Source organism: Zeus faber (genome assembly GCF_960531495.2).
Source record: "Zeus faber genome assembly, chromosome: 11".
NCBI lineage: Eukaryota > Metazoa > Chordata > Actinopteri > Zeiformes > Zeidae > Zeus > Zeus faber.
Window position 1 is genome coordinate 3,536,585 of NC_137205.1, and position 14,783 is coordinate 3,551,367.

Genomic DNA, 14,783 nt, shown 5'->3' on the forward strand with positions numbered 1-14,783 from the left:
CCTGTCCCTCTTTGGTCCTCTTCCTCCCGGTCATTTCATTGATTACCCTCCAGGCCTCCCCATATCTCTGTCCACCTTGCGCTGCCTTCACTCTCTGCACTTTCTCCATCAGCTCCTCCCCTTTGATGGTGTCGTAGGTGTTGAAGAGAAGCGGTTTGGCTTCGTTCAGCTCCCTACGTCTCTCCACTGTTGGTACCCACTCATAGTTGAGGCGGGCTTCCTCCACATACCCTCGCGCCGCTACTACCTCAGGGTGTTTCGATCGCCGGGAGGATCTGACTCTCTCCATCATGGGCACACATAGTTTGGCCGCCTCCTCATTCGCAGCAATGAAACGCATGTATTCGTTGCTGGACTCCGCTCCTTTGTCCAGCTGCTGGAAACGCTTCCTCACCTCCTCCGTGTACCTGGTTTGAAGGCCAGGGTCGTTTGAGAACGCTTTCCAGTCCCGCCAGATCTTAGGACTTGGTTTAGGGACCCTGAGGCTCAGTCTCACCCGCATGGAGACCACGCGGTGGTCTGAGCCCACAGAACTGAATGCGGAGTATGGTTCTGCATTCATGATGGAGTTCCTCCACCTCTTCCTCACTAGGATGTAATCCAACTGTCGAAGCGTACCCGTGGCTCGATCTCGGAAGGTCCATCTCTTGCCTGTTCTCTTCCGGAAGATCGTGTTTGCCGCCAGCAGCTCGTGTTCCATGAGTAAGTGAACTGCGTTTCCCCATGTAATCTTACGGGAATATTTAACTCCACGGTATAACATTTTACTACTATTTATAAATCAAACTCTGTTTTGAAAATACGTTGATTAAAAAAAACCACAAAGGAACACTAATCTGGAAAAATTCCATTTTCCTTCAAGAAAGGGTTTTTTTAACCTTTTAGAGATGCGCGAGATGGCGGCTTTTGCTGTAGTGGGTCACATATATACAAATTTAAAAAGAAAGGAATCGTACTTATTTCGGGATTCTCAGTGTGTTTGAACAGGTTGCGGGTGAGTAGCGCTGCCCCCTGGAATCATCAGCCAAACAAGTCGAGCAATGTTTTTTTGTCGGTCAGTGTGCATTACAATAACAGGATAAAACAGATAAAGGCTTACAAAAAGCACAGGGATTACATTTCAACCAGGAATCATAAATAAGGGGAATCATATATATATATTATTATACGTGTGAATCGTCCGGATATGAACATGGACGTGGACACGGCTCTCCGTGTGCCCGGATGTCGGAGAGCAACATGGAGAGCAGAGCCCAGTTCCTCCAAATTAAACAACTAAAAACAGTTAGGGGACAGGTCACCGAGGAACGGTGCACAACTCGTAGACGTGTTAAGATAATTTTTTTGTGCACAACGCATATGGAGAGGGTGATTGGGGAGAGAGTCACAGGGAAAGTGTCCCCATTTCGTTCCATACCTTTATCAAAAATAAAAAACACAGTTCTGGCGAGCTAGTGACTCCAAGGGACACCTACATCATCAACGTCAATCGACAGCGGGAGGGTGCTGCAACAAAAAAAAGTAGCTTTTTTCAACTATGCAAATGAGACATGACGTGCAGAGGAGACAACCCAAGGAACCAATCAGACTGTATGCAGGGCATGAACACCAGGAAAGCAATGTTAAATTGTTTGAATATACAATCACTTATTTACCCTCAACAGTCCATAAAATTTGCTTCTGATCAAAATAGGGTGAGAAATAGGCCAAAGCAGAATACTGACTAATTTCTCATAAAGGCTTGTTTAAAAGTTTGTCTACAATATTAAGGAGTTCCGTCCGTCCGGTAAAAATAGCCTGTGCACCATGAGAAACTGCTCAAGTGGAGTTGCATACGCCTACAATTGGCAAGGTGTAGGAGACAAGTGACAGCTAAGTGTCAGCGAGCATTTGATGCCGCCTGTGAGAACGGGGGGGGTTAAGGGACTTCCACATAGGACACGCTGTGGATGTGGAAGACAGTTATCTACCTGCTGCACAGGGATCACTTCGAGAGGCATGTTATTTGACTTGTTAAGTGCCTTAATCACCATCCAGCCCCTCCTGCAACTAAAGCTCTCAAACATGCCGATCTACGACAGCATTACAGCATGGATCACAGACTACCTCTAATGGCAGGTTCACACCACGGTAGATGGGGCGCTGCCAAGCATCAGGCTGCAATGCATTTCAAACAGAACTCTGCTTCATCCAGCTGCAGGGGATGGGTGATGATCGGCAATGAGCCGACGGCTTCATGCATATTCCATGTGATGTTAAGTCACAATGTGAAACCGTTTTGATAGAATTCAACCTTTAAATCTTACATGCTTTACACACACAAAGTTGTGGAGGGGCCGCGTCAGTGACATCACCATCAATTCGGTAAACAAGATGAGAATCCGGTTTCACTTGTCTGTGAAAACTCAGTTGTTATTGATTACGAGAAGCAGGTAGAGGAAGATCTAACTCATATCGCAGACCTTAATCTGACCAGTGCGATAGATCCAAGTCAGTTTAAGCAGTGTGCACTGGACTTCATTTTCCACGATGATAGTCAGTTCTCAGACAGCGATGCTGAATCTGATATTACCGTAATATCCGGACTATAAGCCGCTACTTTTTATCCAAGCTTTGAACCTCGCGGCTAATTTATGGATTTTTCCCGCTTTCACAAGCTTCATGCCGCCAAAAAACTGAGCAAAAAAACCCACATTATGTGATTCTCAGTTTTTTGGCGGCATGAAGCTTTCATTAGACCAATGAAATTGCCCAACGGGTTAAGGTGAAACAATGTAACTTCCCATCATTTACGGTAGTCATTTCGTCACCCTCATCATGGCAAAGACAAAGAAATGCATATGATGCAGCTTTCAAGTTGAAGGCGATCGATCTGGCTGAGGGAAAAGGAAATAGAGCTGCTGCACGGGAGCTTGGCCTTAACGAGTCGATGATACAATGTTGGAAATAGCAGCGTGAGGAACTGACTCAGTGCAAAAAGACATGAGCTCGAAGACTGGGTCAACACACAGAGAGCAGATGACAGATGACTGCTGCGTGTTGAAGAGGGGAGCATGAGCTCAGCGGGGAATTTGCCTCCGGATGAAAGTGACGAGAGGGACAATGAAAACGATCCAACATCGGATGAAGCAATTCTGAGGCTATTCAACTCAGACACCGAAAAAGATGACTTCAGTGGTTTCAGTGCGCAGCAGGAGGAAGATAGTGACCAATGACTTTCTTGGTAGGCTACTGTTTACCGCTAATTTTTTATTTTTGTTACAAGCCGTGTTTCGTTAAAGCCTGTGTAAAGTTTATTTGTTTCAATGTACCGGTAGGCACCTGCGGCTTATGGACATGTGCGGCTTATTTATGTTCAAATTAAATATTTTTTTAAAATTCAGTGGGTGCGGCTTATATTCAGGTGGGCTTAATAGTCCGGAAATTACGGTACTCTGGACTTTGAGAACATTTCAAACAGTGGATTTCAACCTGAATGTGACGTTGAAACGGAATATTTTCAAGAACCACCAGAGGCGACCAACGATACGCCTGTTGTTACAACGTAAGAAGTTAATGACGTGATGAAGTCCATTAAGAATGGTGATTTAAAATAAAACAATTCCACTTTTATAAAACATGTATATTTTTACTGTTAAATAAAAGCTTTTTTCAAATCAAAAATAGGTTCAAAGCACAAGAAGAAAGCAGTGTTAGGCCATTCAGCAGTATGTTAAGTAGCCACGGTTTGCCACACCCTTGTCATTAACGAGTCATAGCTTTAAAAATATTTGATTTGCACAAGTGACACCTTGGGTGGAAGCTCTGATTTCTCCACTTTCAAATGATGCGGAAAAAAAAAGTCCAAAGCCGCCAAATGATACTAAAGTCTGCGGTGGGTCACATATTTAAATCTCTCCAATGAAAATAAAAGCACAATTTTAATTAGTGCTGGGTGATAAAATGGTAACGATTATTATTGCCATATTTTTCCTCTATGTTGAAATAAAATAGACTCGATCATTTCGATAAAAATAACATCTCCTCGCTCTCTCAGGAGTGGGTTATCGCCTCGGGCTTCCGGCTTCCCTGGGGGGGATCTTCTGTGGCTGCATGGCAGGGTGCTCGGGGCTATCCTGTGGTAGTGGAGTGTCTATACGGCTGCGGGACTCAGGGGTGGCTTCGGGGCCTTTTCCACTGCTTGGAGGCACTATGATATAATATCGACTTTATACACCAGAACCAACCCCCCCCGGTAACATTCCTCGCCTTTTCTCCCTCATTTACTGCCATAACTCTGACAAGCGGCCACATGCCGAATTGCTGTTCTAGTTTTCCTGGACTTAATCAACTCTGCTTTGTCGATTTATGTTGTCGTCTGTGGTTTATGTTTTTCCATGTACGTGTTTGGTTCTATGTTTATTTGTTTCACCCGAGATAATTCTCCCCTCTTGGAGTACTGATTAGTTGTTTATAGTCCAAATATGGTAAGATAGTTCTCCAAAGAGGGGGACTTGTGGTGGTTCTGTGCTCTTGTCATCCTATGGGTCGTGCACAGGACAGAGTTATTGCAGCAGCTCTTGATAAATAAAGAATGAATAAAGAGTTGCATTGCAGGTTGAGAAGTTGAACTCCACTTGCAGACAAACTCTGTTCGAGATACAATGGCATACAAATACTCTGTTGTATCACCAGCATACTGACAGCACAGGTTAAAAAACAAACATGTCAGACTTTGAACTCAGTGAAGAATTTACAATAATTAGATAAGGCATACATATATGAACTGGAAAATGTGGAATGCGTTTTTGCAATGAATGCAGATTTTGGATTTGTCCCCCATAACTTGCATTGAACGCCTAATGGGAGTAAAGATGTAAAAGGCTGGGCTGCTGGGAAAATGAAACATAATACATGAGTACTTGATGCGCAGGATCAATTATGGAAACTATTAGGATTTGTCTTCATCCTGGGTCATTTTAACATTTCCTCTTACCTTGCAACGCCCCCCCTGTGACTGGACTTTCATCTGGGTGCTGTTCTGCATATTTGTACAGCATCTCAAACACAGGCCCCTCAACTGCCCCAGTTCTCGTAATTCTCTCTTTTTGTTTAATCTCTCACTCCCAAAGAACTTTGATCCAAGCTCTGAATGAGGGATTGGCTTTGCAGGATCAGTCCTTGGCAGATGATGTGAACCTCCTACCACCAACACCACCATATTTGACCCACAGCAGCAAATCTTGCTTTGTTGCGCATTTCTAAAATCGCCACGAGCCGCCAAATAAGTTGAAAAAAACCTTTCTCGAAGGAAAATGAGATTTGTCCAAATTTGTTTCTTTGTGGGGTTTTTTGTTTTATCTCTGTTGTAACCGAAGAAGTTTCTACAAGAAGAGATTTCTACACCACAAGGAAATGCACTTGGAGAGGGAGGTCTACATCTCCATGATCAAGGACTCCAAGAACACCTGTGAGCACCTCAACCTCTCTTTGGGTGGTCCTGTTCAACCTGCGAGCAACCACATCAAGATGCATTACAGTTTAGACTTCCCTCAACAGGTTAGTTCATGGTCTAAATAAGTGACGTACACTTTGGCTATTCATCGTGAAGAGAGTTACATGAAAGGAGTTGACAAAAGGCTACAGCAGAAATTAAATATGGGTTGGTCACCTATTAACATTCCTAGGCAATTTTGGCTATTTGGCATAAGCACATTTATATATAAAATGACACACCGAGGTTGATTAACAGAGACTAATATTATTGCTAAAATTGTTAGGTTTTTTTTTTTTGTTTTTTTTAAATGTGTGTCGCGATGCTGTTCAACATTCCCTATAAACATGAGAACAATGCCGAGATTGCAGCAGGGTGGCAAGTAGCCATGTGGCTTTGTTGGTCCTCCAATTAATTTGCATTCAAGGAGCTGGCTGAATGGGTCCAAGTGTTTTGGAAACTTTGAGGGTGATTATCTCAGAAACAGTTTGGCGTACCCTCGTCATTAACAAGTCAAAGCTTTAAAAAAATATTTGCTTGATTTGCACAAGTGATACCTTGTATTGAATCTCTGATTCTTTACTTTCAAATGCTACCACCGCAACAAAACCCGCATTGTTGCGGGTTTTGTTGTCTAATACTAATCTAATAATCTACTAATCTACTAATCTAATACTTTTTGCGATGATAGTTCCCCGACTCGTCATTAACAAGCCATAGCTTTAAAAATATTTGCTTGATTTGAACAAGTGACAGCTTGTTTTGAAGCTCTCATTATTCACTATCAATGCGGGAAAAAAATGTCCAAAGCCACCAAATGTACCTGAAGTCTGCGGTGGGTCACATATGCATATACGCATTGAAAAAACAAAACAGCAAACTTTAGCAAAAATGTCATATGGATTTAAGGATTTAATGTTAGTTCCCAAAATGTCTAACTGCTCACGGCACAACCGCACTGAATGCTTTACTATTGAGAAACTTTCACCTCTGCTGCAGCTTCTCACTGTGCTCAAATACAATGGGGGCCAACATCTAAGCCTTTTTTAAAAACATTTAAACCTCCCTTTTGAAAATGGCAATCTTTTTATGTTATATCGCAAAAAAAAAAAAAAAAGGTCTACACCTTGCGTTGCTTCAGCTGTTTTGGCTTCATCCGCACTAATATAAGAGACTAGAAACAGGAAGTGGTAGTGCTTCATTTTCTTCTTAATTTAAAGAGGATCATATTTGTGAACTACTAGTTGAATTGCTGTGTGTGTGTGTGTGTGTGTGTGTGTGTGTGTGTGTGTGTGTGTGTGTGTGTGTTTGACAAGAGCAAGTAACTGTGTTGATGGATTTAACCTTAATGCATGTAATAAATAGAACTTGAAGATCAAAGTGAATTGTTCTTGCTATAAAATGATCAGCCAGTGGGTGCGTACTTTGGCTCTTCCAAATTAATAAATAAAATACGCAATCTGTACATTTCCACGTTCAGCAAGTTGCAACAAAAGCCAATCAGCTAAGATGATCTAAAGGTAACCTTTATCTCTAACCAATCACATTTGTCGATATAGAAATAAGCACTGCCCCTCCCTCGTGGACAGGTTGCGCTTGTAAACACACTCGGAGCAGCAACAGAGCACAGCTTTCAAAATTCGAAAAAGCAGAAAGATGATTTATCGTTGGGATACACACATCCATAGTTGTGTTTTTTTGGATATTTAAGTTTGACCCAAAGCAGACAGTTAATATCCATTGTGGAAAATATGTTCATGAGATGTCCCAACGAAGACAAGCAATACCACAAACTTATTTATTTAGAGCTACTTGCCATATATACACACAGATGTCGACAAATTTGTTGGTACCCTTACAGATCATTGAAACAATGCTTCATTCCTCCTGAATAGCGATTAAATTAAAAGCAATTTTCTCATGTATACCTGCATGCCCTTGGTATGTCATATAGTAAAGCAAAGAAACTGTGCTTTACTATATGACAACTGTGAAAAAACGGATTGCCTCTAAAGGTTGTGCAACAAAATATTATGTTATGGGTCCTATTATTTTTGTCGCTGCCATTTTCATTTGTTTAATTATGTAAAATATTCTGTTAAATCAAAAGCAAAGTCTGATTTCTATTAAATATGGAATAAACAATGACAGACGCCAATTATTTTTGTGAGTTAAGTTATTTCAGAGAAAATTGTGGGTTATTTTTTTTCGTCGAAGGCTACCAACATTTTAGAATATAATTGATCTCTTTAGCAATAATTTATCTTTTCACAGTTTCTTCGCTTTACTCTGACATACCAAAGGCATGCAGGTTTACATCAGAAAATTGCTTTTAATTTCATCACTTTTCAGGAGGAATGAAGCATCACTCATTTACAATGAGCTGTAGGGGTACCAACAAATTTATCTGTGTATATTTTTTGATTTGATTGAAATTTTATAGGAGAGAAATGTTATTTAAAGCAGCGGCACTTGTTACTTATTGTTCAGGAATGGAAAATATTAGATTTCTAATAGTAATAGCTGTAATATTTATTCTACTTTTTTTTTTTTTTTTTTTAATGGCATTAACTGGTGAGACTTGTCTTAACAAGAATCTCTCCCATTAGTCTGGGACACTGAAATCCTCCAGGAGTCATTGACTGGCACCCATCTCTTTTAACGGAGACTCTGATAAGGACAATTCTTTATTTTAAGGAAGGATGGAAAGATTATTTACGTATTTTTTTCAAGAGGTAATTTACTTTGCGAAGACAACAGCTCCACCATTTGAATAAAAAAAAGTATACACGGCACCATGTATTTATATAATGTACTGGTACTCCACACTTAACAAACTACCTGTTTAACGACCATTCATACTAACGACCAGCTCTCTGACCAGTCTGTATTGTACACTGAGTACAATAGCGCGGCGTGCGCACTGCGTGCTCAACGTCTCAGCGCACATCACCCTTTATACACTATATACACACACACTATATACACCGTATATACACTATATACACTGTAAACATCTCATCACCGTTCTCAGTCTCGTTCCCGCAGTCTGTCAGTATTCACTACACTAGCCATCGCCACCCCATCACCGTGAAATAACGGGTCCTTGCTTATCGACCAATTCGCTTAACGACCTGGTCCTAGGAACAGAACTTGGGCATTAAGTGAGGAGTACCTGTATGTTAAATATGGAAAGGGAGAGGGGTTTGAAATGTTTGGCGTGCCCACAACAGCCAGTTGATTTTTAGCAGACATGCCCACAAATTTCATTTGCACAGAAGCCTCGCTGCCAGTGGTGTGACCCATGCACAAGGCAGACCGCATTACAAAATTCAGCCCAACCAGCCATCCCCCTCCAAAAGAGTTGATAACGAGGGATGTACCAATCTGATATTCATCGGCTGATGAATATCCCCCTGAAACACAATGGTGAAATGCGTTTCAAGCCGCTGCATTGTATCCAGAGCTCATTCATAACATGCCGTAAAGTAGCAGCAACATAGAGGGACCTACCCTTAAGAGTAAGTAAGTAAGTCACGTGGTAATTAGTAGCAGCAATCATTGGCCGCTGCTGTATGTCGTTGCTATGCGTCGTTGCTATGCGTCTGCCAAATTGGGACGGTCAAGATCAGCTATACAACGGATGTTAAGAGATTTAGACTTCTCTACAAAATTGACTGTAACTCGCTAAATTCCGAACAGATTTTCATGAAATTTGATTTGTTATAAACGTGAGAAATGGAACATGACACTAGTTACCTACTGAAATTAAATTCAGTTTCCTGGGGGCGGATCTAATCAACTCTATGCCATTAACCTTCTGAATAGCCACAACTTCCTCTGGGACATGCAGGCTCCAATCTATGAATTAGGCAAATCAAGTATCAATTATTTTGAATTTGAGCTTTTGTGAGTTTCTCCAAAAATGTAGACTTCTATGCGTGCGCCCAGAATGTAATGTAATGCAGCAAATGCGGTCTCCCTGTTACAGAAGTTGCAGGATTTATTATTTAGAAGTAATTACACAAAAACATCCAAGATTTTACTAAATTAAGTCCCATGGCAACAGAAAGTGGTGGTTAACTCAGTGGTGTTTAAAAATGTAATTTGACAAAAGTAGGAAACAATCAAAAATAAATAGATCTTAAGTAAAAACAGGGACAGCACCGGGAATCAGCGGGTCCACTGCGGCTGTCTGGAGGAGAAATTTAAAAAACTGTACTTCAATTTTCCGATGCCTCTTTTCCAATGCGGACGCTGGCGTGTAAACAGACAGGAGGGTCTCACGAAACCCTGCGGCGCAATGAAAGGTCCCATGAATCTCAATGAAAGATCCCCCCCACACCGAACAGCACACACCACCTCCTCCGCCCAGTATGTCAGGTGTATATATACTCATTTATATATACACACACATATTTATTGCTTTGTTTATTTATTTCAGGATTTATTTCACAGGCATATTTATTTTTATTTGTGAGCTATGTCCACATACTTCTTTGTGCGCGTGGGGTGCGGACCAGGAAGTAGTGACTTCTGCTGGACTGTCCCTTGCCCCATCTATTCCGGCATCATCATGGCATGTGAAAAGGCGCAAGACGGAAATGTTCCGGAATATAGCTGCATGTGTGAAAAGTGAAACTCACTAGCGGTGTGTGAAAGGTTATCCCAGTAATTTTACCAGGAACAATGTGTAAATGGGTCCCAAAACAGCACTGTGCGGAGAGGGCGAGAGTAGTTCTCTCCCTCCGCCCTCTCAGCCCCCGCGATCAGTTTCAGAACACAGCGAACGGCACTTACACGGTACACGGTTGCAAAGCTCAGAGTTTTCCTGCCGGATAAAAAGATATAATAAAAATCATCGTCTGCCATTAATGTCAATTGGTGATCAATGGAGTCGATTGGCTATTTAATTGTCATTCTGCCCAAGGCCAGCACTCCTAAACTTTACAACTTAGGAGCACATGTGCTCCTTGGGAAAAAAGTAAACATCAGGCCCTACCCCGGTTTCCATTCAGGGGATGCTGTTTATTATTACTTATTTTATTGCTTTGAAAACACACGGCAAGATTGGAATGCCTGCTTCAAGTACCAAATTGGCACTGTTTCCTAGGGACATTACAGTAACACCAAACACTCAACACTAACAAACTAATATCAAAGAAGGCGCTTCAAGAAAAAGATCCACCTACTCTATGCACGACGATTTAATGAATGAAAAAAGGAAAGCGGAACTCTGTACGCCGTTTGACAGAGAACCAAGGGGTAGAAGATAAAAGATCCATAGTTGCTTTTAAGAAATTTTTCACTGCCATTGATTGTCAATACAGAATAAAGATCACAAGTGAGGTCTCAGATATCAAAATGATAGGACGCTCATACTTTATAAAAAGGACACTATCTAAGGACACGCAAGAACTATTTCTTAAGAAAATGTACGAAGTTCAGAGTACTCACTTCTGTGTACTTTCTGATACAGAGTGCAATTTTCAGTTATGATAAAGCTTTTGCGATTTTTACAATTATTGGAGCAATCGTTCAATTCACAATTTATGTGTTAACATCCAAATGCTATGGGAATTTTAAGCCAACCTCTCAGAGGCGATAAAGATCTCTTAATTTATAGCGGGAATTCTCCATGTTGTACACTCCAGAGGTTTGGAGAACGTTGCTGGACAAAGTCCTGCTTCAGTTCTGTAATTTTAGTTTGTAGTAATTGCTGCCACATACAATCATCGAATCAAACAGCTCATCGGATATCTACTGTTTGACATTATTTATTTGAAGACACCTATCGATCACCTATAAAGGCCCATGCCATAAACTCTATATGAACAGAAAAACACGTCAAGCGAGTGCAATGTAATTTGAACAATATTGTCCAAGTTCTGTCAAATTGTACTGTGACGATAAATATAGCGCCAGATGAAACATTGGTTCGAATGGAGTTGAACTCTGTTGCCAAACACATTATTATTTGTAGCGTACTAGCAACATGGATTTACAAAGGCAAACAGCACCACCGTGGGTGCATTACGATGTTCAGCCAAATGAAAAGAGTTAGCCCGATTGAAGGTTTAACATTTACATGTATCAACCAATTTCAATGATTCGTTTCTGTATTCAAGGATTTATACGTGGAGTAGAAAAAAAGTTTTGAAAAAAAGTTTTCCTACTCCACGACCCTTCCAATATGGCGGCAGCGACGTTGTTGTACGATCCAAAGGTCAAGATCCAGTTCATGATCTTTTTCGGGGTTTTTTCCTTTCAAATATTCACTTTGAAAACTTACACCTGTGTATCTGTATATGTAGGTAAAATGCGAAGCCTACTTAACATACAGTTCAAACAAATTGCTTTAGATTACATTTTTTTTCGATTACAATGGAATAAACTGGATGTTACAAATCAGATAAAGTCTGTTGCAGATATGGACAATGAGACGCTAATAAAATTACTTAACGTTAATAAAATTGTTATACAGGTACTCCCGACTTAATGACTGAGTTCCGTTCCTACGGCCAGGTGGTTAAGCAAATTGGTTGATCAGCGAGGACCCGCGTTATTTCACAGTAAGAGGCATGGAAATTGTGAACACTAGTGTAGTGAACACTGACTGACTGCAGGAACGAGACTAAGCACGGTGATGTGCGATGACAAGCTTGATGCTGAGACCCCTGCATACGCCACGGTATTGTACGCAGTGCACAATACCGTGCTCCCCCTCCCCCTCTTAGCTCCCTGCACCCCACAAAGACTAACGTTGATACAATTACAAGATCACAGAATGCTGAGTTCTTATCGATAAGACGAAATCTTAAATCGATTAAATTCTTATTAGCAATGAATCGATAGCCGATTAAATGTTAACATCCCTAAACCTTACATATAATACCAACAATCAATAGCTGCAGGCAGCAATACACGGGGGTCCAGTTTAGTCATGTTAGGTACGTATAAGACGTTTCCGAGGTTCCCAAAACTGCACTCTGTGAATAAATGCAAGGACGTTTGCAGCGGACCGAGGAACTCTCTCATACTGTGCCTTTCTTTCTTCAATTACTCTCCTTTCGTGGGGATGGGGTCGCGTCTGGCTCAGATTGGGAGTTCCAGCTGAAATTGGCTTTTTAGGAAGACTGTCATTCCCACTACGTGCTACCTAGCTGAGGACGCACCAGCACTCCTTCTGTAAGATTGGCTGTTTGTTTCACATGGTTGTTTCTCTGCTCTGTACGATTGGCTGTTCAGGTCACATGTTTGAAGTGACGTATTTACGGAGGTTCACGAAGGTAGACAAACTTACGTAATTTTAGTGGTAACCTTTTTTATTGGATTGCACTTTCAAAAAGTTACGTTTCCATGAAATACGAAAAACATTATGGTATTTCTGTGAGTAACTACCATAATCATGGCTTATGTTTGACACCTGGACCTTTAACGCTGATCCAGACATTTACCAGGTCAAAAAGCACATAAATATATACGTAACCCCATAGTTGGTATGTCGAACCACTACACTTCCAATGGACAGTCTGAATCGAATTTGTACATTTATAGTTAATAGTATTATGACATCATAAAGCGCCTTACTCTCAATGTAATTTCATTCATTTTGTTTATGAATAGTGATGTGTCAGTCAAGCAGGACCAGCTGAATATTTGCGGTCAAAGTTGTTCGGTTTTTCACTAATTTCTGCTCAGTATGTGGCTAGATTTGGATGAAACTTAAACCACAGGATCCTTGTGACATACTGGTTTAAATGACACCTTAACTATGTTCGTAGCTTCTGTAATTGTTGTGTTTCACATAGTTTTAGATGGGTTAGACATATTTTGGAGTGAAATGCACTGGACCGCGTATATGATATCGATCAAATCTGGTTGGTTTTCGCTCATTTTTGCTCCGTATAGGTATCGATTCGGATGAAACGTAAACCACGACGTGTTTGTGACATACCGGTTCAAACAAGATGTCAACTGTTTTCATAGCTTCTGCCGTTCTTCTGTTTCAAATAGTTTTCAATTTAAAAATTCAGAGAATTGGTATAATAATACAATACAATAATACAACAATGGAAATAAATGGTATACAAGTAGGTGATGAATTTTTTTTTTTTCTTTGTCACAGGCACTGTAATTGAGATGTTTGTTTGCGATCAAGAGTAATCGTTAATGGACTCACCAGGTTGCCCTAAAAAAATAGAGGCACTTTAATACTTAACTTTAGACAGATCAAAAACAAAAAATGTACTTACGCATTTTCTGTGCTACCCAATTTCCATCCATTAATCTATGCACTTTAAAAAAACGATCTCACTGTTTACAATGTCTACCTGAATCACCAGGTATTAAATTACATAAAAGGTGGCTCGGATCCTACAGTGAGCACTGCTGGCCTGTCAGGTGCTACGATTTCATTACACTCACTTGGAACGCTGTTGATCTCAAGTCAAGTTTGGACGATTGCATTCATAACTAGGTCACATTAAGGTGGCAAATTAACAGCCGATTCCGGAACTCTTGAGTCACTATCCAACTATTTTAACGTTCGAAAATACTCGTCATAAAGTTCTAACTCATTGCCGCTGAAAACCGGAGCGAATCAGACATAATTTTTTAAAACGTGTCCAATGCCGATATCTAAATCCCATAATGAACCGCAAACAAAGTAATCGTTTCACTCTGCGACTTTATATTTCATTATAAAATACAATCTGCGGTCCTACCTTCCTAACTACAAGTCCTCGGGGTAGACGAACACAAATAACATGGGCGTTTCTCGGTAGTTAGCAAGTTAGCTAAGCTAGCGTGCTGCTAGTGCTAAGCTAGCGGGGTGCGCTGGTGCCCCGCCGCCTTGCCGTGGTCGAAGAGGGAAAGTGCCCCTCGCATATGCTACACGCACAGTCGTTAGCATAGCTAGCAACTTCCCGAAGCCTAGCTTCTAATTTGCAACCAACTGAAGTGTCCAAACGGGTCTTGGAAGGAAACCTACCGGACCGAACGTAACACTGGGCTCACCTTTAATTACGTTACTAAATATCGTCGCTCTGAATTCTTCCTTGGCCCTCTGGTCGAAATCCTGTCCGTGGATGATTCGCATCTGCTTGAGGAAGGTAGACTTGCCGCTCTCTCCGGCTCCGAGGAGCAGGATCTTCACCAGGCGCTTCACGTACGTTTTGTCTCGACTGAGACACTTGTCTATCTCTTTGGATTTCCGCAGCTGCTCTGCCTCGCCGCTCGTGAGGAGGCAGTTCGGGAAGCACACCGACAGAAAGGACCGGGACGGCAGGAAGTCCGCCATCTTTGAAAC

General features: G+C 41.3%; 1 protein-coding gene across 1 annotated transcript in view; it reads right to left on the reverse strand.

Moving 5' to 3' along the window:
• Positions 1-14,783, reverse strand: part of gna13b (guanine nucleotide binding protein (G protein), alpha 13b) — a 30,731-nt gene extending 15,948 nt beyond the window's left edge. The window contains exon 1 of the mRNA XM_080009865.1: positions 14,492-14,783. Within this exon, the coding sequence (XP_079865991.1) occupies positions 14,492-14,774 (283 nt within the window). The 5' untranslated portion in view covers positions 14,775-14,783. The remainder of the gene's footprint in view (positions 1-14,491) is intronic.